The 24,294-nt window shown below is 41.2% G+C and overlaps 1 protein-coding gene across 1 annotated transcript in view; it reads left to right on the top strand.

The window, feature by feature from the left end:
- Window positions 1–20,633: 20,633 nt before the first annotated feature.
- Window positions 20,634–24,294, top strand: part of LOC124556196 (sodium channel protein Nach-like) — a 113,905-nt gene continuing 110,244 nt past the window's right edge. Inside the window, exon 1 of the mRNA XM_047130188.1 lies at window positions 20,634–20,719. Coding sequence (XP_046986144.1) covers window positions 20,634–20,719 — 86 coding nt within the window. The remainder of the gene's footprint in view (window positions 20,720–24,294) is intronic.

Raw genomic sequence — 24,294 nt, 5'->3', positions numbered from 1 at the left:
CACATCATGCACTTCATCTTTAAATGCATGCACGCTTTGTTACTTCAGAATGGAGGTATATCAGACATCTTTCGTGGTTAGATAACAGGGACGAAAGGATCTTAATAGGAGTCACGGTTTATTACAAAAATTGTCGTCTTTTATTTTCAAGTTTAGATTTGGTTACTGGTATGGGCCAAAATTTCGGTAATTCATGACTCTTCATGGCTAATCATCAATATGATGTGATTAGATTAGATTAGATTAGATTAACTCTTGTTCCATAGATCATGAATACGACATTTCGTAATGATGTGGAACGTGTCATTTTAATGAAAGATTTCTTTAAATACCATGATTCAATTTCTTTACAACTATTTTTTACACTCTCTCTCATTGCTTTTTATTTATCTCTCTCTCTCTCTCTCTCTCTCTCTCTCTCACACACACACACACACACACACACACACACACACACACACACACATTCTTTTTTATTTTTATTTGTATGTTGTGCTCGACTATCGGCGAGGCACGAAAACGCGTGTGAATGACTTTCTTAGTTTTGAGTACACTTACGAAAGAAATATAAAAACAACAATGAGAGTTACTGATTTATGATGCTCAGTTTGCAGTCAGTTCTGAGTATTATTAGTAACTACGCTCCAGTCCCTAAACCTTGTTACAGAAAGCGAATCAGACGCATTACGTATTCCAGGCCGTAGCAGCCGCGACTTAGAGACACCAGCTATGGTCACTTCCCAGACCGCTGTAGGATCACATCGGTTCGTCTTCTTCCAGCTGGTACTGTAACTGAGATTTGGCAACAAGGCAACGTATGTTTGGCAACTCTGTGATCGACGAGTTACTTCCTGGTGTGCACGGAATTAAGCCTCAAAGTTCACTTGATTTTACCTGTCATTTCCATTGAATAATCTGAGTTATTATCGCTTGAAGGGTAACAAAAGATTGAAAATTTACGGTTTTCAGCCCAGGAAAGTCGTTGCAGGTGGAAACCGCAACTAATCTCGACCTTCAAATAGCGGTTTACGAGTTCGAGTTCCTATTGCCGTCGTAATAGGAAACTCAGACCCATACCTCCTCACCAGCTCTGTGGTAACGTGCTGACCTGTGAGAAAGCGTCTGTTACGGTTCGCAGTTCCAGTCTCACTGACTGTAACGTTTTTATCCCTTCTGTGAAAGAGCTACAAGCAGTCAGATCGAACATCAATAAGGAAATCGCAAGAAAATGCTTTCAGTTCATAGTGCAATGTTGAAAAACTTACAATGTTGCACAACAGGTAAGGCCTCTTTCCGCTGCTGCCAAGCGAATTTTGGGTTTCTAGGAATACGTAACTATATTTATGAATTGCCACATTTGCATACCTCTTGAGTATGACACAGCATACCAATTAAACACAGACCCAATCAAAATCTAAGTGAGTAGTATTTGACTAATTCGTGTCGATAGAGGCATGCTTGTGTACAGATACTTTCGTCGTAAGGTTATCATGGTTAGTTTTATTTCATTTCTTATAATACAGTGGACAATTTTCGTAAGGTTTCCTTTAGTGTTGCTAAAACAATAGTAAACATGAGAGAGAAATTAATCATCAACGATATATGCCAATTCTCTGATGTTACCTATGGCAGTCTGACAATGCACATGCAGTTTATTGATTACATGCATGTAGAAAACTTGTTCTGAGTTAAAGCTGTCAAACAAAGTTTGAAGAAGAATAAAATATCATTACCACACGACGGCTAATGTAGAAAACACTTTTCTGACATATTATGGCACGATGCGCTCTCCCTGCACATCTTCGAGATGCATCTGCTGCCTGCTGTCTATTAAACCTGAATAGAACAAAATGTCACAGTAGTTAGCCCTTTTTCCACATGTGACTACTGTGGGTTGAGAAGTGAAGGGAATTATGTTCAAAGTTCCATTAGATTGATACCTTCAGCAGATAGCAGAATTGCGTTTTAAAAAATGTAGCACTGAATGTATTCGAACTCGCGACATCTTATCTATGCTACCAGCTGACACGTAGCTACATAGGCTCCAAAGCTCGGCAACTATTCCTCCAGAACTTTTGGATTCCACAGCACTGTGAGATTATGCATATGGCCAGGTCTTGACTTCTGAGAGACAAACAGTTACAGCTTTTCTTTTGGACTGAACGACGTTTTCTAGTAACAGATAGCGCAATAGAATAGCTCAAGTGGAAAGGAACACTTCCTATTTAAACTTCTGCATCCTACACTGTTGGCAGTTGTGTGTAGGTGTCAGTTACGTGATTTTATTTCTGTGATTACAAAATAGTCGAATGTATGCACTGGGTAGCCGAGGCAGCTAGTTCATGGTGATTCGGTCAACCAAGTAAATGAATTTACTGAACATGCTGCAAATTACTACAGGGAGCCTGTGTGTCAGAATTCTCATCCAGTGTGGCGCAACTGCGTTACTATAGAAAAATGACTCGCAGAGAAGAGGATTTCGTGGTCTGTTGGACGGATGGTAGGTTGTTATACCTATGGTCTGGGTTCGATTCTCACTTCCGTCAATGATTTTAGATAGGGAGAGACAGATTCCATTCTCTCCTGGCTACACCAAGTGAAGGAGATATAATGGCTGCGTGGTCTGAAAATTCACATTAAAGATGATATTCCTTCTTTACCACGTAGACGGTAGGTTGAACCACAATAAAATCTGGAGTGGCGACATGTAGAAACTCTATCACCAGTAACCTTTCTTATACTAGTTATTTATTTCAAGTGACGACACAAACGCTATGTATGGTCACAGGACACTTATTCCATCTTTTATTTGAGCTTCTGTATGTCGATAAAATTGGTTCTAAACTGGGAATGCAACTCAGACCGCCCTTAACGCGGAATTTGATCCCTTCGTGGCAATACAGCTCGGCTACAATTTGTTGTTTGTTCAAAACTGCAGATTCCTCAACAACTTCACATATTACGCGTGAATGGAATCGAATCCTGGCCCGGCACTAAAGATTTAATTATGTATTATCAAGCTCTATCAGGAGAACACCTATCTGCTGGTGGATAATAATTTTGATTTTTAATGTATTTTCATTCGTTGTCAACACTAACGATATCTGACGTTTTTAACTCCCAGTGAGACACAGAACTATTTGCGAGATGACTGTAAGTTCAAGATGCTATTCTGAGCAGCTGGTGGAGAAAAATTCGGTAGCTGACGTCTCTTTGTGTGTAGTCAACAACGATATGTGTGGGGCTCTATTCCCAGTGAGCGCTGAACTCTTCGTCATATTATTTCAGTTCGTCGTGTCATTTAATGTTCATACATATTCTCAACTAGCTGCTCGTGAATAACTTTTATTTTTAATGTCATTTTGTGTTAAATAGTTCAAATGGCTCTGAGCACTATGGGACTTAACTTCTAAGGTCATCAGTCCCCTAGAACTTAGAACTACTTAAACCTAACTAACCTAAGGACATCACTCACATCCATGCCCGAGGCAGGATTCGAACCTGCGACCGTAGCGGTCACGCGGTTCCAGACTGAAGCGCCTAGAACCGCACGGCCACACCGGCCGGCCCCCACCATCTGGTATCAATGCATTACCCTGTCATCCATTATATATAATCATTTTCATAGTACACTTGATATTATAGATGAGTAGGACACAAGACAGGACATAGATAATGTCCGTTTGACGTCAACAGTGTGTAACATTTTACTTTTTTTGAATAGGACAATGTTCCTCTCCAATAATTTTTAGATTAGTTACAATAAGCTTACGCTGCAAGAGAATTCGCTTGTATTTTTCAATATGTGGTCTGTTGTCGGTTTGAAGGCCTTCCATAACATCGGCAACGTAGTGCAACTCCACCGAGGGCTGTCTGGAGTAGGGTGGCGATAGCAATGTGAAAGTTGCGAGCTGTCGAAGACGATCTTCATATTCCTAATGCGATTATGACATCGTATACTCTTGACGACGTTTAGCACCTGTGCAGTCAGTCACCCAATTTCAGAACTCATTTTGAGTAATCCTGCTAAATTCCCAAAATATTGTCTTTTTATATTGATGAGTAATATGGATAGTCGTCACCTTCATGTGCCGTCTACAACGCAAATTTAATGTTACTATCCTAGGAACTAACCTGCAATACGTTTTGTATTTCATAATCGGAACTATCTGCATTAACCGTCATCAGAGCAATGTCAGGGAACAGAATGCAGCAGTGCCTTGCTACCTACTTGAGGACCTGCTTGAGTCGTGTTCTAAGGAAAGGATAGTTGCTGGTTCACATTATATTACACTAGCGAGAAGTACCGACTTTTCCTTTTCTCTGCAAACATCCAGAACTAAATTCAGTAACTAAATGCTAAGAATATATTTGCATTGTGCCAACTCAAAGATCAATAGATATGGATATGGATATAGATACAGATTTTTATATTTAAAGCCATTCTCGTTCTGCGTTGGAATAAACATCATTCATTATTTGCTTGTTCTTGTTACGATTGTTATTGTCATTCTCTCACTCGCAAGAGTTTTCGCATTCATATTTGGTATCGATGCACATGAAGAGTGGCTATGAAAGAAGGGAATACTGAATGTTACGTCATGCAGAATACACTCATTTACTTCGGCTCCTCGTGATCTACGCTACAGGAAAAGTGAGATACATAAAGTTGACAGTGTGAGGACAGACCTGGTAGCACAACTGTGCAACTACACAGTGTTACAAGATAAAATGGTGCTGCGGAATCGAAAGTGTAGTACGGACTTCGCCACAGTAGCAGACAGCTGGTAATTTAGGACTATGACCGTGGATTACACTTTGGTCAGTGCTGGTTAGAGTGCTGCAACTGTAAATGGAAGGCTTTGTTTGATAGTCTTATGCTGATGCTGTCTGAATAAATTATGCCATTGGATACAGAGCGGTTTAGTTTTGAGACCTAACCCACGAGGGGGGAAGGCACAGTGGTCTGCTTCAGGAATTCCAAGCAATAAAACACAAAAAACAACCCAGGAAGGGAGACATGCATTTGGAATCTGTTCATCGTTACGGGGTCAAACAAGAGGGTAACGTTACTGAAACAATGATCGGGCTACTTAGTATATAATAGAGCATACAGATTTCAAGGAGGAAACGTATGAAGACGCAGACTTCCTCGTTATCAATATGTGCGGCATATCTTTCGTGTTAACGAAAGTAAATTCCCGCTTTACCTCTTCTTACGTGTCAAATGAAATGAATGCCATGAGGAATAGAATATTTGTTGACTGCGTCTCTTCTTTCTTCCATCCTTACCAACATATTTCTTCATTCTCGTGGTAATCATGACATTCTATGTGTATGCTGCAAAAGATTGCAAGTGGACAAATTCGACATCGAGGTGCAAAGCGTTATATTCAATTCGAATAAGCTTCCGGTGAATTTTTTACTTCGTTTGTAGTTTTAGATGATTATGAACGTTACGGAAAATTATCTCACATGCTTTATGTTGAATGAGAAACATTGAATGATCCGTTTTGCTTTCCCTACGTTGAAATGATATAATGTCGGCGTCAACAGCCTTCTTCCACGCCGGAAGCAGAAACTTGTATGATTCTGGATTAATGATAATTGAATGTCTCATATGTATACATAGCCCACAAGGCGACGTCAGAAACCATCAGGGGAGAACGCCGCATAAAAACCAAACGTGCGCGCGCGTCTCCACTCTGAAGAACCGTATCGGAGAATCACGGCAAGCATTTCGCTGAAGAGCTGCCTCGTCAGAGAGCCTAGAAATGGCAGCGTCGTAGCAAGTATTTGTCAACACTCCGATAGTGCATTTACTTCCGGGTGTAGGTCGGCGTTACCTCGCTAAATTCACTTGACATTGGTTTTCCACATCGAAGACTCGTACGATATAATCCACTGCAAGATGACACAATTAGAAAGTATATTTAATTTCTGGACTCCAAGAACGGCGTTTATCACATAAGTAACACCTGTTTGTGTGTGCATTCGGGAGGAGGACGGTGCAATCCCGCACCCGGCCATCCTGATTTAGGTTTTCAATGATTTCCCTAAATCGCTTCAGGCAAATGCCGGGATGGTTCCTTAGGAAGGGCACGGCCGATTTCCTTCCCCATCCTTCCCTAATCCGAGCTTGTGCTCCGTCTCTAATGACATCGTTGTCGACGGGACGTTAAAACAGTAATCTCCACCTCCTCTGTTCGTGTGTTTAAGGTTGCGTTTTGAGGATCAGGCAACATCGCAGTGACTACATTCCGCCTCTGGCAGCCAGTGTGTCGTTAGCTCAGAGGTTCCCTTGTGCGTTGCAGTGCTTGTATTATAAGACATAGCAGTTCGAATCACGGTAGAAGCCGCTGACTACAACCTTTTATTTTCCATTTTAATTAATGGAGTTGCAAACTGCTAGTAAAAATTTCTTATGCGAAATCTGAAGAATGCCTTTAAACATCAATCTTCGTCCGATTTCGACTTAGTAAATTAAGTTAATATCATGGATTTCTGCTTTGCAAATTCCAAGGTGCTTCACTGTAAAATAGACCCTGAAAAGATTCAAACCGACTGTCAACGATATAAATTTGAGCTTTGTTCGTCATATAGGTCTAACATGTCAGAAGGTTGTTTATGAAGTGCACATGTTCATTAACATAGTTCCCTTCTTCTAAATTTTTGCAATAGCATTCAACTGTAGACGTTTTCTAACACCGGCGTTAGCAATTCCTTTCCGTTCTCTGAAACCTTCAAAACGACAAATTTTTCTGGTTTAAATCTGATGACCTTAACTATCACTTCCGATCAACAATAAATACTTCATGAACTCCAAATGTGCAATGTTCCTGCACTGCTACAGAGCATGCATTGCAAGGTATTCACACAGTTTATCGCATAGACTTACCATAAGGAATGAAACAAGAACTGTAATACACTTTACACCACAGACGCTCACTCTGGCTTGACGAAAACATCCAAACATTGACCAAAAGTTGCACAAATAATTGAGTTTGAAAGGAAAAGAAACGAGATATGAAGCATTTATAAATTCATCGAATGTAGTGAGTTGGTTTCATTTCGTCCCAGTCTATAAAATTAACTTCGGGCCATACTCAGCTCTTGCCGATTAATGTAATATAATACCCGCCTACTAATCAGGGCGTCTGTCTCCTTTGCTTTTGAGCGTGAATGGAAATTGTAGAAATTTTCTGTGGAGCAACATTTAATAATAAAGCGTTTTAAATCATCAAAAGCGATGAGCGGTAGCAGGCGCTTTCGATAAAGAACGGGGGAGTGCAGCGCCGCTGCTGTCGCCACGCCCGCTGCCAGTAGCCAGCAAATGGATCCCGGAGCTTTGCCGCATACGGCGTCCGGAGGAGGACAGTCTGCAGGAAATGTGCCGCAAAATCGTTACTGGATAAAATTTTGATATCGGTGTGTCACAAAGCGAAATAGATTGAATCTGCGCTACCATTACATTCACGTCTTCAGCATTCAGACAGAAGAGGCTATAAAAATATTTTATGCCAGCTGCTCTCGATCCACTGACATTATGAACAGAAACAACGCTCGCTACCGCTAGACCACAGGCGTAATCAGCCTAGAGTTTCTCTATCATGGGACAAGTTTTCACCCAGGAAGTGCCGCAGTCTACAGTGTTGCCAGATTGTGCAGATAACCGGACTTAGAGAATTAGCGAGTTGGCCAGTTTTTTTGTCCCATGTCGCGATCGGCGCGGACTTAGCCTCTGAAGCGGCCGGCCGCCGGTCAAGTTTTATGTCAAAGAGTGTACACCAGCAAATTGATTAATCTTAAAAATATACACACCTTTGCAAACGATCGTAAAGGTCATTCTGAAATACGACCAATGAATAATAGCTATTTATTCATTGGTATATCTTAAATGCAAATTATGGCTTTATATCGCGTGCTTAAGAACATTCGACTTGTTTACATTACAGAAAACTCCCATACCACATACTGAGCTGTAAATATCCACAAGTTGGAAGCATCTGCAAATTACTTAACGTTCGTTGTAGTTTCATTGATAGGCACCAGAGTATATACTATCCCATCACCAGTAGGTAGACGTAAAAGCGTTCAAGGATACCGAAGATGGTCTTACACATGAAATATGAAGTCCAACCAAAACTTTAAGTGTTGGCTATGCAATCCGACGTCTAACAAGGGGAGGCCGCCAATTGCGAAAATCAGATTCGATTCATACTGCGCATAATAAAAGCTCATGGACAGAGGTGTAATGTGGCAAAGCACCAAGATGCACTTCTCAGCCGTTGTCGAGAAAATCGACAGTTAAAAGAAACCGTTGTAGTGAAATACTCTCTACGATTAATAACTCTCTACAGCGCCCTGGCGCAGCGGTAAGCGCTCTAGTTTGTAATCCGAAGGTCGCCGGATCGAATCTCGCGCTATGCAACACTTTTTTTTAGTATTTGTTTTTTATAATTAATATATATAAATATAAATATATATATATATATATATATATATATATATATATATATATATATATATATATATATAATTCCCGGCAATCAGTTGCAACAATTATGCATATAATAAGTTGTTGAAAGTCGTTTGTCGTGGAAAAACTGGCGACTTCGAACATCATTATGTTTTCCGCAAACAAAGTTGTATTTCACAAATGTTATTAATTGTCTTCATAATGTTAACCACGCACAGTTAACGGAAGACGTAGAAACGATATTCCGAAACGAATACGTATAGCGTAAGTTAAACGTTCGAATTAGAATAGAGACCCCACGAACACAAATTTGCTGTGGCAGGTATGAAATATAAACTCCGTTACTCGCTCGTTACACTTGAATGACAGATGTTGAATGGGCCGAAACGAGTCGCCGCATAACAGCGTAGTTGCCTGCTAACTTCGAAAGAAGGTAGATGCGGTCCCTAGCGCAACTTATAACATTGTCGAAAATCAGTGCGGACGGGAGAGCTTTGGTACACCCTGTTAAAAAAAAAACGGAAAAATGGAGGCGGTACAATTGGAGAGCGACCCGCCTTCACCAACATGCATAAGCAATTCATTAATACTTTATATATATTAATACTTTATATATATATATATATATATATATATATATATATATATATATATATATTTGAATTACAAAAAACTAATAATAAAAAAAATTGCATGGCCCGAGATTCGATCCGGCAACTTTCGGATTACGAACCCGAGCGCTTGCCGCTGCGCCACGACGCTGTAGAAAATTATTATTCGTCGAGAGTATTTCACCGGAACGGTTTCTTTTAACTGTCGATTTTCTCGACAACGGCTGAGAAGTGCATCTTGGTGCTTTGCCACATTACACCTCTGGCCATGAGCTTTTATTATGCGCAGTATGAATCGAATCTGAATTTCACAATTGGCGGCCTCCCCTTGTAAGTCCGAAACATTTTCGCGAAAATCAGCGTCCAAAGCAGTTTTAATGTATTTTAGCTTAGAACGGTTCAACACTCGCTATTACAACGTAGTCCAGCAAGTATGCGCACTAACTCGTTGACAAGTGTCCCATAAAACAGTTCAGACGTGATTTATCACGAAAATTCACGGGTTCTGACTTCTGGGCACAGTGGCCACTAAGTTTGAGACGCCGAGGCGTAACGTGCGGCCGCTTTCTGTATGTTTGCAATGTATACAATGTAAACCCAACGTCTTAGCTTAAAACTAGAAGATTGTTCATTCAGATCTTAAACACAAATTAATACTAAAATTAAAATGTCAAATTAGGCATATTTTAAATCTGCTGTATCTTGAGACATTACAATCGAACCTATGTGTTATGGCTCTTTCTTCAACAATAAAAACAAAATCAATAATTTTGCTCAAAAGATTTTAAACACAGAAAACTTTTATAAAAGTCATGGCACTATCTAAAACAGCGAGCGGATATGAAGCACCTTTTTGTGGTTTGAAAGGTTCTCGGAAATCGTTCTACATTTATTTTCACTGTTGCCCCCATGTGTTACATCGTACCAATTTCAGGTGACAGATAATTTTATTAAGTGCCTTTTCAATTCATCTCTAATATACTCAGTAAATACGTCTTACAATTACACATCTCATATGCGGGACGACAAGGATATCGTAGCTACATCATGCTGCCGTTGTACTGTGTGTTGATGTACAAAATTCACTAATCTATACGAATTTACAAATCGTGCGATTTTAATTTAGGCTGTAGTATCTGGACCACTTATCGGGCTGTAAGATGACTGATTAAGTGTAACTGAGTACTGTACCTTTGATTAGACGTATCGTACGTCACCGTAACTATAGGGGTGTAAACGATAACTGTTTACAACACACAACAGGGACGTAGGGGAAATCGAGACGAACAATTTGATATAGGACACTTGCAGTCTATCAAACCTGTAAACAACATCAAATTGGCTTACAAAAGCCACTTAAGCTACATCGCGTGCGCGACATGCGATATTTTCAATATCCTCTCGCTCTCTTACGTCGTCGACGTAGTCGGCTGTTTCAGCAACATTGTTAATTTTATCTTTCTCGTCAGGGCAATAAAAGAAAGACTTTTGTAAACGCTACGCAAAGTCTAATTACATTTACAATTCGATCTAATCGTAGAAGCACAATAGTTTCGCTGTAAGAAGGCTAGACAAACGAAACAAAATAATTGTTAATTTTGTTCTTTTAAGAATCACAATATTTTGAGGTTAAATTTACGCGAACGTCAGTTTTACATTTCGTAGGTAGAAGAATAAGAAATTTTTCATAGTCTAGTACAATTTTAGTGCGCATGTACTGTGTCTGAGGTGATCCCTGTACGTCGTGGGGTTACGGCTGAGCCTTCGACATATCCCTGTGATTGTCAGAATGATTAGCATCGACTGAATCAGATCGCTCTCTATGAACTCATATGCATTCAATGAAAAAGGTGTCGTGCAGCGGATAATAAATGAGGTAGGGTTGGCCTTAGCAAACATGAGGCCTGGATGCTGCAACTCGCACAAGATAATAAACAGGGTGTTCATCTAACGACAAAATTAAAAAGTGGTCTACATTTATCCCTATTTATTACAATATTTTATGCTGACATATATTGGTAACAAATTATTATCGGTTCAGTTTGATCACAAGCAATGCTAATAGTGAGAAAAGTATTGATTGTTAACATGGGTCAATATAAATCTAACACATGACTACCTCGGAAAAGATTGGGTAATTCAGATCGATGGGACAAAGCTGGAATCTACACATGATTTATGAATAGTTAAAATCACGATGATTGCACAGTGATTACCTGTGCCCTCCAAAAGAAAGAAACAATTACGCATGCAAATTACCATGGCTTTTGCCCATACAATGTTCCGCAAAGTGTGCCAACCAGATTGTAGTAAATAAACTTTTATTTTATTCATTTATTCACTGAACCTGTTCTGATTAGAGCCCTCAGTATTATTTATTCACAATGTCTCTATAGACATTCAGTTATTTCAATACTATTTGTTACATTAAGACTGCTATTTCTTTGGTAACTAAGATGTAAAAAAAGTACTGTATATGTGAAACCCTCGTCCAATATAAGAGAGGGCCTCTTTTATTAGACCAGGCTTTCACATATACAGTACTTTTTGTACATCTTAGTTACCAAAGAAATAGCAGTCTTAATGTAACAAATAGTATTAGAATAATTTGAATGTCTATAGAGACATTGTGAATAAATAATACTGACTGTGAACTAATAAAGTTAATACTGGCAGTACTCATACTACTGCTGCTGCTGCCACTAATATTAATAATAATTCAGTAAAAGTTATAATAATAACAATAACGATAGAGGTAGATACTTTCATAAAAAATAAGTCAGTATATGACGTTTATTATCCCCATCAATAATATGGCAACACCAAGAAGGAGTTGTGCGACGTAAACGAAAGTTGGTAGGCTTGTTTCCACATCTGAAATATGTCTATTCGTATTACGCGCCACTCGCGTAAGAGTGGCGCTACTAACGCCACTATGAGGATGCAAATCAGGTTTGCTTTAAATACACGATCTAGCGGTCGTGAGCGTTAATTGCCTTTGAGACTGGACGTGGTGAGTTGATGTTAGTCAAGAATGCCTTTAAGACGGCGAAGACGCCATTATCAACGCCTCACAGAGTTTGAATTGGGTCGAGTAATAGGACTAGGAGAAGCTGTAGGTTCCTTCTGCGGTATTACAGAAAGATTGGGCAGAAATGTAGTCACTGTACATGACTGCTGGTGGTCACGAGGCCTTGCTCCAGTAGACCACATGGCACTACTTGTTCTGTCGCATCTTACTACATCTGCAGCAGCAATCTGAGGAGCAGTTGGCACCACAGTGACACAACGAACTGCTACCAATCGGACGTTTCAAGGACAGGTCGAGCCAGACGCGCTTTAACGTGTATTACACTGACCCTAACCACTGCCACTATGACTTCAGTGGTTTCAAGGGAGAGCTCATTGGATGGCGGTGTGGAGGTCTGTTGTGTTTTCTGATAAACGCTGGTTCTATCTCGGTGCAAGTGAGGGCCGGGTGTTGGTTAGAATGAGGCCAGCTGAGGATCTGCAACCAATCTGTCTGAGTTTGAGACACACTGGACCTATACCTGGAGCCGTAGTCTGTGTTCGATTTCGTATGACAGCAGGAGCGCTCTCGTCGTTATCCCCTCGCACCATGATTGCAAATTCGTACGTCGATTTGGTGATTCGCCCTATTGTGCTGCCATTCACGAACAGTAGCAAATGGTTCAAATGGCTCTGAGCACTGTGGGACTTAACTGCTGAGGTCATCAGTCCCCTAGAACTTAGAACTGCTTAAACCTAACTAACCTAAGGACATCACACACATTCATGCCCGAGGCAGGATTGGAACCTGCGACCGTAGCGGTCGCGCGGTTCCAGACTGTAGCGCCTAGAACCGCTGGGCCACCTCGGCCGGCATGAACAGTATCCCAAGGGGTGTTTTCCAACAACATTACGCTCGCCCGCATACCGCTGTTGTAACGCAACATGCTCTATAGAGCTTGGACTGCTCGATCACTAGATCTGTCTCCACTCGAGCACATGTGGGACATCACTGGACGACTCCAGCGTTATCCACAGACAGCATCAACCGTCCCTCTATTGGCCGACCAAGGGCAGCAGGCATGGAACTCCACCCCACAAACCGACATTCGGCAGCTGTACAACACAATGCATGCACTTTCGCATGCTTGCATTCAATATTCTGGTGGTTACACCGATTACTATTGTGCTAGCATTTCAAATTTGCAATGGCACATCTCGTGCTTATATTAATCTGTGATCCTGCGATGTTAATCACTTAAATATGTTACCTGGACAAAAATATTCTCGAAATTCTATTACTCTACATTAGTTATTTTTTGATGTTGCGATTTTTTTCCATAAGTATAGTCTTGTCACTTCAGTTACTTTATGTAAAGTAAGTAGTCACTTCATTTGAAAGGTTGCTAGACTGAAATTTATAGGGTGCAGCTTCACACATCAATAAAAAATAAATTATCAGAATTTTTACCTTCCTTGCTCACTTATTACGTGAGTCATTGTCAGCCAAATTAGGAGGTGGTCGTCGGTCTGGTGGCGGGCCTATCGATAATCGTTTTAGTGACGTACTGAATCCTAATAGCAGTGATTTGTTGTTTTTCTACGGACAGAATTAGCTTGCAATAAAGACAAAGACTAATACGTTTTCAACTTTTGTGACTTGACTATCACAATAAACATATTTTCATAAAAATGTAAATGTAAATATGCTTAAATAATGCATTTTGCACTGTTACTTTTTTCCGACAGGGTTTTGAGGACATTGATGAGTTAAATGTTGCCTTCTGATGGATTCAGATATACTTTTCTGACATATGAAAATAAATAAGAACTTGATACTCGTGACCTGTATAGTTGTTATTCTTCGTGGAACTCCAGGAAACAGCTTCTCTCTTCCACGGTGCACGAAGGAACATCACACTTCTCGCAGGCAATTGGCGGGATTCCCTTGCAGTTCGGAGTTTTACACCTGCCTCTCTTTTTAGACACAACTGGCCATTGTCCAACATTGTCCTGCTGAAAAAACTTGGCTGTGAAAGTTACAAAAAACCTCTACAGGCTGCTGTCCCTCGAAAATTACTACCTCAGAAACAGATAAATAACGCTGCAGTACAAACCTACAGATAACAGCTAAACCCATCATTTTGTTTTGCAACTCCTTGTATTTGCCGTGTTTGCAGTTAAAATTGTTGGATATGAGGTCCGCCAATTATGTAAAACACCGTTTTTCCAGTACTCAATCATATTTCGGCACCACTGTGTGTGCCATCATCAGTGGGTTTTCGTTTTTATTTATTCTGCAATGTAAACATTTTTGTTAAATGATTATAAAATTATGTGCATTTTTAGTTCAAACAACAGATCGTTTCTTTTTGTAAATACCTTTACATTTGGTGTGCACGAATTTTCTGGATCACTTGTGTGTTAATTACTACAGGTAGCTTGTCACCTGCAACCTAACGATGATGATGAGATTTTTTTTTCTGGGAGGTAACCTATCTTCTAGAATGCAATAGAATGTAATTCGGCTTTTCGAGATGTTTTTGCGCCTATATTAGTTTTTACTTACGTTTTCATGTGGCAAGTATTTCCATTCTGCGCATAATGCTGAGGTGTTGTGATGCACACGTAACTATAGCAAGTATTTTCACAAATAACGTAGTAAAACACTTTTCACTTCACCAGAACACAGTGTAACTGTGGTTTGTTATGTGTCCCAGCCCAGTCAGTGTTCATTTGTGCACCAGAGAGTTCGGCGCCAAGTTTGAATTTTGTTTGTATTTTATCTTTGTGTGTGTGTGTGTATGTGTGTGTGTGTGTGTGGGTGGGTGGGTATGTTTTCTGTGCGCTTCTTAGCTGTGTGTGTTGACTTTTATATGGTATTCCTTTTGTGTGTAAATGGTGAGTCTTTGCAGATTTTAGTTCATCTATTTTTCTTGTGTGTGTGTGTGTGTGTGAGTGTGTGTGTGTAGACTTTATCAGTTTGTGCTGTTTTTATTTGTAAAGTTCCTTTAATGTGTTAAATATTGTGCCCTTGTAGAGTGTAGTGTATTCGTTTAAGACCTGTTTTCCTTCTGCTATTGCCTTCTGTATATGGTAGTTTTCCTGAATGGTGTAAGTTGTTTATTTCATTGTGTAGCTGTTCTGTGTGTGTGTGTATGTGGTTCATCAATCAGGCATATTATGCCATCGACATAACGGTACCAGTACATAACTTTGTAGTTCTTTGGTTGTATTATGTGTCTGAAGATCATGTTCTCCAGGTTGTTCATGAATATGTTAGGTAGGAGACCACTTATTGGTGATCCTATTGGCAGTCCTTCGTGTTGAGAGTAAAATTCTTTGTTGAATACAAAATAATTTTGTGATGTTATTGTCTTGAGTATGATTGTTATTTTATTGATGTGTGTGTCTGACATGTTTCCTTGTTGTTTTAATCTTTGTGTAATGATGTTGATTGTTTCATTTATTGGAATGCAAGTGTACATTGATGTGATGTCAAATGATACGAGGGTTGCTGTGTCTGGTATGTGTATGTTCTTGTTCTGTCTGTTAACTCCTTTGAGTTTTCCAGATTCCTGTTGTTATCAAACGTGTACAGTTTTTTCAGTAGTGTGTGTCTTTGTTGGGCTAGGTGATAGGATGGAGCATTTTGGAAGTTATTGATGGGTCTTAATGGGATATTATCCTTGTGAACCTTTGGTAGGGCATTTAGAATGGGTGCTTTTGGATTTTTCTGTGTCATCCTCTCTACCTGGCCTTTTGAGAATGTGTTATTGATGTTTTTCAGTGTCTGTTGAACGTTTTTCTGGTATATTGCTGTTGCGTCACTGACCAGTTTTCTGGTGTTGTTGTCTTTTAGAAAGTCTAGTGTTTTCTCTATGTATTGCTTTTCATCCATAATTACAGTAACATTCCCTTTGTCTGCTCTTGTTACTATAGCATTGTTCTGTTTTAATTTTTCTTTGAGTTTGCTGGTTTTGATTTCCTCTGATGTTTTTTTGTTAGAAATAATTGTGGATTTGTGTTTTCTGATTATCTGTGTTATTCTGCAGCTACTAATTCTCAAGTCAAGTTTGCATTAATATTTGGTGTGGTGAGTCGTTCTTGTTTCTGTATAATGTGTTTTGATTCTGTTATGAGGTTTTCTGTTGTTTTCTGCGATATGTTTGTGTTAATGTTGTGTTTTGGCACTTTTTCTAGTTGGCTCTTTTCTTGTTCAGTAAGATTTATGTCAGTTAGGTTAATGATTCTATCATGGAACTTGTATTGTTGATTTAAATTGTTTTTGGTGGGTGTGTTTGTGCTGTTGACTATTCTGTTGAGTTTTCTGTTTTGTTTCTCTCGTTTTTCTTGCATTACTTTCTGAATATATGGCTTTTCTCTCTCTATTATTTATTCAAAGTGAGCTACCATAGCACATTTGCTGACCACCTTGTAGCCAACAATCACCACCCAACCACAAAAGAAACAGACCTAAGAATATTAAAACCCAGCCACAGCCTATACAGCAAACTGACCATTGAGGAAAACTTCCATACACACAAGGCAATAGCAGAAGGAAAACAGGTATTAAAAGAATACACTACACTCTGCAAGGGCACACTATTTAACACATTAAAGGAACACACAAAAGGAATACCATATTAAAGTCAACACACGCAGCTAAGAAGCGAACAGAAAACACACACACACACACACACACACACACACACACACGCACACACACACACACACACACACACACACACACACACAAAGATAAAATGCAAACAAAATTCAAATTTGGCGCCGAACTCTCTGGTGTACAAATGAACACTGACTGGGTGGAGACACATAACAAACCACAATCACACTGTGTTCTGGTGAAGTGAAAAGTGTTTTACTACGTTATTTTCGAAAAATACTTCTTATAGTTACGTGTGCATCACAACACCTCGGCATTATGCGGAGAATGGAAATACTTGCCACACGAAAACGTAAGTAAAAACGAATAAACGCGAAAACATCGCGAAAAACTGACTTACATTCTAGAAGACAGGTTAACTCCCAGCAAAAAAAAATTCTCATCAACATCGTTTGGTTGCAGATGACAAGTCACCTGTAATAATTAACACGCAAGTGATCCAGAAAATTCATGCACACCAAATGTAAAGGTATTTACAAAAAGAAACTATCTGTTGTTTGAACTAAAATGCACGTAATTTTATAATCATTTAACAAAAATGTTCACATTGTAGAATAAATAAAAACGAAAACCCACTGATGATGGCACAGTGGTGCCGAAACGTTTTTGGGTACTGAGAAAAACGGTGTTTTGTATAACTGGCGGACCTCACATACAACACAAAGTAAATCCTTAGCATCATCAGAACTGTTTGATGTACCACCTCCATTTGTTGACATATAATAATCATCATGAGGAAAACTAGATGAGGCACATAGGAAACTATCATCCCCCTCACCATCTTTCCGCCTGATACACGATTCGATAAACTCCTCTCCTTTCCATAAAACTCTGCGGGATTAATTTTATACTAAAAGAACAATTTTCTTCCGAATGTCTAAGATGACGAATGCACGGGGTGAATCACGTAAAACCTTCACCGCAAATATTGTAGAAATGGAAAGTGCCTTTTATGTACGGTTTCCTCAGAATGGATTGATAGTCAGGACGGAGGGCGGGGAGGGGGGGGGGGGGAGGGGGTCGTACGCTTAGCCAATGAAAAGATTCTAATAATGCGTAGAAAGTATACTTTTTGTGCAAACATACACTTTTTAAATGGAACAGTGCCTATTGATATTAACAAACTAAAAGTAGGGCGAATTATAATGTCAGTAGTGCTTGTTGCACGATTCTTGTGAGTCGTTTAGGAGATACACTATTTTGAAAAGTGCCCACACCGACACATGCCAATACCTGTTGTAGCACACACTAAAGAACAAAACAAGTGCATACACCATATATGTGGATTCTGACGAGTAATGAGACAACTGACCATCACAGGTTGTGTTCAAAATGACCACCGGCAGCGTCAAAACACGTTCCCAGTCTGGTATGGAACTACCGTTGCACACGTTCTAGAATTTCAGCGGAGATGTCCTAGCAGCATGCAGCAATACATCGTTGCATATCATTGGGTGTAGCTGGTATGTCTTTGTAGCTTTTTCCACCGAAGAAAATCTACAGGCATCAAATCCGATGAATGAGACGGTCAAGGCACAGATCCTCTGCACTCAGTCCAACGATCTGGAAACAGTTCGTGAAGACATGCTGTAGTATTTCGTGCACTTCGGGCTGGACAACCATCATGATGCTACCAAAGTTTCTTCCTAGTCTGAAGCATCCGTGGAAGATGATGTGTTAGGAGGCTGCTATAGTTGTGTGAGTTGAGTGTTCTGTCTATGAGAAACGGGCCTATGAGCTGAGGTTTCATTATCCCCCACCACACGTTTACACTCTATGGACGTTGACGTTCCACCTAACGAAGCCAAAGGGGATTGTCAACAGATTAATAGTGCATGTTTCGCTATTTACCTGGCCATTACTGGTAAATGTGGCTTCGACACCAAAGAAGATAGATGATACATCTGGGGTATCCTGTCTTCATGCTCACATACAGAAGTTAACACGATTCTCATAATCGTTTCGATGCAGCTCTTTATGGAGAGAGATGTGATAGGAATGGTACCTATGTCGATGGAAAATGCATAGGACACTTGCCTCACTCATGCCACTTCCTCGGGCGATTGCGTGGAGTTAACGTGTGGATCAACTGCAACAGCAGCAAGAGCGCAGAGTACCGAGCGAGGTGGCGCAGTGGTTAGCACACTGGTATCGCATTCGGGAGGACGACGGTTCAATCCCGTCTCCGGCCATACTGATTTAGGTTTTCCGTGATTTCCCTAAATCGTTTCAGGCAAATGCCGGGATGGTTCCTTTGAAAGGGCACGACCGATTTCCTTCTCAATCCTTCCCTAACCCGAGCTTGCGCTCCATCTCTAATGACCTCGTTGTCGACGGGATGTTAAACACTAACCACCACCAGCAACAAGAGCGTTAAAATCTCTCTCTTCTGTTGTCACTTGTTTCCATCTGTTACTTTTTCTAGGTGTTACACTACCACTTTCATGTAACTGGTTGAAGAAAAATGGTTCAAATGGCTCTGAGCACTATGGGACTCAACTGCTGAGGTCATTAGTCCCCTAGAACTTAGAACTAGTTAAACCTAACTAACCTAAGGACATCACAAACATCCATGCCCGAGGCAGGATTCGAACCTGCGACCGTAGCGGTCTTGCGGTTCCAGACTGCAGCGCCTTTAACCGCACGGCCACTTCGGCCGGCTAACTGGTTGAAGAGATTGATAAATAACTGCCAGGGTGGTTAACATCTATCAGAATATCTTTCCGCATACACCTTACAAGAACGAACTGCATTCTTCCTACACTCTCCATACACCGTGATGATGTCGGTTTTTTTCTGCATCGCTATATTCCATCGTCCACTGACGACCCAGTGCTTGGACTGTCATGCCCTAACTGTCTAGCAAGACGCAGTGCACTCAAGGAACACACAAGCACACTATAAGCAATCATAACAGCATTGTACCCGTTAACTATGCAGGTTAAATGGCGCAAGCGTCAGTGTGGAAACTTTTCAAAATGCGAGATCTCGTAAACGACTCACACTATAATCCTGCAACAAATATTACTGACATTTTAATTTACCGTTCTTTTAGCTTTTTTATGTCAACATCGATTGTTCTATTTAAAAAGATGTATGTTTGCACAAAAAATACATTTTGTAAGTCTTATTACAACTTGTTTATTGGCTAACAATACGATCCCCTGACTACCAATCCATTCTGTGAAAACCGCACAGCAATTTCTCCAATATTTGCGATGCAACTTTCTCGTGATTCGCCCTACATAACGTTTAAAGAAAGACATTCATAAATTTTTCGAATAATGTCGACAACAGTAATTTTTTTATCCAGACATGCGTACAAATTACCTACACAATATAGTATTTTTTGAAAGTTCATATTTTTTTTTTAAATGAGTAATAATAAATATAGCCTTCTGAAACAAATGTATCCACGCTGTACAAAACTCCGAAGATGCGACTGCTCGGATGGTTCAATAAATTGTGACAATGAGGCATCAGTTCCTCTACTTGAAACCTGCTGAAATATGGTCACCCACTAATCAAAAGAGGGAATTAGAAGTTACTTGTGCCGACGGGTATGGTCAAACTGTCGCGTTGACACTCACGTATACGTAGCGTCTTGTTCTGACGAGCTTTAATTTCTCGACATGGGGGCCGACACTACCGGAATACTCGCAATTGTGGAGCGAGGTATTCAGAATAAGGAACCGTTTGTTGCAGCAGGAAGTCGGCAGTCTCCCGTAGCAGAAATAGTGTCGCAGAGGACAAAACTCTTCGAAGTAAAATGCTTCCCGCACGGACGACAGTCCATGTTGAGGCAGTACCGCCTCAAGGCAAAGGTATCCGGAAGGCTACGGGCATCATGGCTGTGTTCCAGCAGTTCTGCCTCAACACGTCCCAGCACGGCTACAAGTACATTGCTCTGCCCGACCGTGTCTTCGTGGAAAGGTGAGCTTCTCGTCTGAGAACTTTTAATGTACATTTATTTATTTTATATGTAACGGACTGTAGTCGAGTTAAATCAGCCGTTTCTGAGGTCAAAGTATACAGGATACAAAATGCAGACTGGCAACAGCAAGAAAGGCGTTCCTGAAGAAGAGAAATTTTTAACATACAATATAAATTTAATTGTTAGGATGTCTTTTCTGAAGGAATACTGTCCGCATACCTATTAGTGGACACTAATATTGAGTGTGTCCACCCTTCACTTCATAACTGCTTGAACTCTGATGAGGACACTTTCAATGAGTTGTCTGAATGCCAGTTGAGGAATGGTAGCCCATTCTTCCTCAAAGCCGAAGCAATAGAAGGTAGGTCTGAGGTCTGCCTCAACCCAAAGGTGGTCCATTGGGTTGGGTTCAGGTCTGAACTCTGGGCAGGCCAGTCCATTTCAGGTATGTTACTGCTCACAAACCTTTGCCTCACAAATGCTGTATAATGAGTTTGTATCCTTCCACATTTAGTATGTGCATAATCTCAATAAGGGGACCACACCCTAACCAAGAACATCGCCTCTACACCTCACTGTTGCCAATGAACATGATGGCAGGAACGTTCTCCAGGAATTCGCTAAGCCCATACCCTTCGATCGGATTGCAACAGAATATAGGGTGATATTTCAAACGTAATCCCCATGACTGTTAAACACACGGTGTATCAAAAAGAATCATCCGATTTTAAAAAAAGTCATAACTGTTAAGTTATGTGAAATATGTGCTTGAACAACATACCGTTAGAAAGAGAAAACTCCCGAGTTTTACATGGCTCGTGGTAGGTAGCAGCAGTGTGCACCCACTTCAGTTATAATAAAAATGATGTCAGGAAAACAGAAAGCGTTTGGGGTTCTACGTTTTGCGCAGTGCGGGTCATTAATTACTGTTCAGCGTGACTTTCGTACTAGGTATGTTGTGGATCATTCTGCAGCACAGAACATTAGACGATATCATGAACAACTGTTGTTTGTGTACAGGTAAATCGCCGGGCCATCACCAAGTGTCTGACACAGACGTCAAACGCATCCGCCAAAAGTTTTAGAAGGAGTCAGCAGAAATCCATTCGCCATGCAGCTCGAAAGCTCAACATGCCCCCGATGTCCATATAGAATTCAGCTGCTGCAAACTCTTCGTGAAGGTGACAAACAACAACGTGTGGATTTCTGTAATTTCGTTCTTGGCAAAATGGAGGATGATAGTTTTTTCTACGTTTAGTGTTAAGTGACGAGGCAATATTCCATTTAAATTGAAAGGTGATCCATCATAATGTGAGAATATGGGGTACGTAACAACCACATGAAGTTGTACAACATGGGAGGGCCTCTCAAAAAGTTAATGTGTTTTGTGCAGTTTCACAGGAAAAGGTGTATAGTCCATTTTTCTTTGCCGAGGACACTGTTACATTAAGCACACATCTCGATATGCTCGAGAGCCTTTTTTTCCCCACAATTGGAAACTAATTCGAGCGACTTCATTCACCAACAGGATGGGGCACCGCCACGCTGGCATCTGGAAGTGCGGGAATTTTTAAATCAAAGGATTGCTTAATATTGGATTGGTCACACTGGACCAACCGATTCAGCTCTACATTACTGGCCCCCAAGGTCACCGGACCTGACTGCATGTGATTATTTCTTGTGAGGGCTTATAAAAGACTCTGTTTATGTGCCTCCATTACCAGAAAAAATGAATGAACTGACACATCGCATAACAGCAGCTGTAGAAGCTGTAACTCAAGTCATGCTCATTGCAGTGCGGGAACAATTTCAATAACACACTGACAAATGCCGGGCATCTCAAGGGGGGGCATATTGAGCACTTATGACAAGATACGAAAAAACCTTTTTCAATTTCCCGATCATCAGAAAACAAAATTCGTTGTATATGTTTATTACTTTCAGAAATGTAGACGTGTCAGCTCGGACGATTCTTTTTGGCACACCCTGAACATTGATATCACTGTGAAATAAGTTGAACAATGCCTTTGTGGAAAAATGTTTGCAGCTCCCTGTGGAATCATAACTGCATTCAAGAACGCACCTCTTAGTCTGAAGCAATTGAAGGGCCACCAATATCTTTCTTCAGGGTTCCAAAAATATCTATGTCTACATCTATGTGGCTACTCTGAAAATGGCACTAAAGATCCTGTCAGAAGGTTCATCGAAACACCTTCACAATAATTCTCTGTTATTGGACTCTAAATAGCACGTGGAAAGAAGGAACATCTATATCTTTCCATAAGAGCGCTGATTTCCCTTATTTCATTATGATGATCGTATCACCCTATGCAGGTCGGCGTGAACAAAATACACTCCTGGAAATTGAAATCAGAACACCGTGAATTCATTGTCCCAGCAAGGGGAAACTTTATTGACACATTCCTGGGGTCAGATACATCACATGATCACACTGACAGAACCACAGGCACATAGACACAGGCAACAGAGCATGCACAATGTCAGCACTAGTACAGTGTATATCCACCTTTCGCAGCAATGCAGGCTGCTATTCTCCCATGGAGACGATCGTAGAGATGCTGGATTGAGTCCTGTGGAACGGCTTGCCATGCCATTTCCACCTGGCGCCTCAGTTGGACCAGCGTTCGTGCTGGACGTCCAGACCGCGTGAGACGCCGCTTCATCCAGTCCCTAACATGCTCAATGGGGGACAGATCCGGAGATCTTGCTGGCCAGGGTAGTTGACTTACACCTTCTAGAGCACGTTGGGTGGCACGGGATACATGCGGACATGCATTGTCCTGTTGGAACAGCAAGTTCCCTTGCCGGTCTAGGAATGGTAGAACGATGGGTTCGATGACGGTTTGGATGTACCGTGCACTATTCAGTGTCCCCTCGACGATCACCAGTGGTGTACGGCCAGTGTAGGAGATCGCTCCCCACACCATGATGCCGGGTGTTGGCCCTGTGTGCTTCGGTCGTATGCAGTCCTGATTGTGGCGCTCACCTGCACGGCGCCAAACACGCATACGACCATCATTGGCACCAAGGCAGAAGCGACTCTCATCGCTGAAGACGACACGTCTCCATTTGTCCCTCCATTCACGCCTGTCGCGACACCACTGGAGGCGGGCTGCACGATGTTGGGGCGTGAGCGGAAGACGGCCTACCGGTGTGCGGGACCGTAGCCCAGCTTCATGGAGACGGTTGAGAATGGTCCTCGCCGATACCCCAGGAGCAACAGTGTCCCTAATTTGCTGGGAAGTGGCGGTGCGGTCCCCTACGGCACTGCGTAGGATCCTACGGTCTTGGCATGCATCCGTGCGTCGCTGCGGTCCGGTCCCAGGTCGACGGGCACGTGCACCTTCCGCCGACCACTGGCGACAACATCGATGTACTGTGGAGACCTCACGCCCCACGTGTTGAGCAATTCGGCGATACGTCCACCCGGCCTCCTGCATGCCCACTATACGCCCTCGCTCAAAGTCCGTCAACTGCACATACGGTTCGCGTCCACGCTGTCGCGGCATGCTACCAGTGTTAAAGACTGCGATGGAGCTCCGTATGCCACGGC

The sequence above is a fragment of the Schistocerca americana genome, chromosome X (assembly GCF_021461395.2).
Source record: "Schistocerca americana isolate TAMUIC-IGC-003095 chromosome X, iqSchAmer2.1, whole genome shotgun sequence".
NCBI lineage: Eukaryota > Metazoa > Arthropoda > Insecta > Orthoptera > Acrididae > Schistocerca > Schistocerca americana.
Note: the sequence above shows the minus strand (reverse complement) of the source record. Positions and strands in the feature narration are given on the sequence as shown.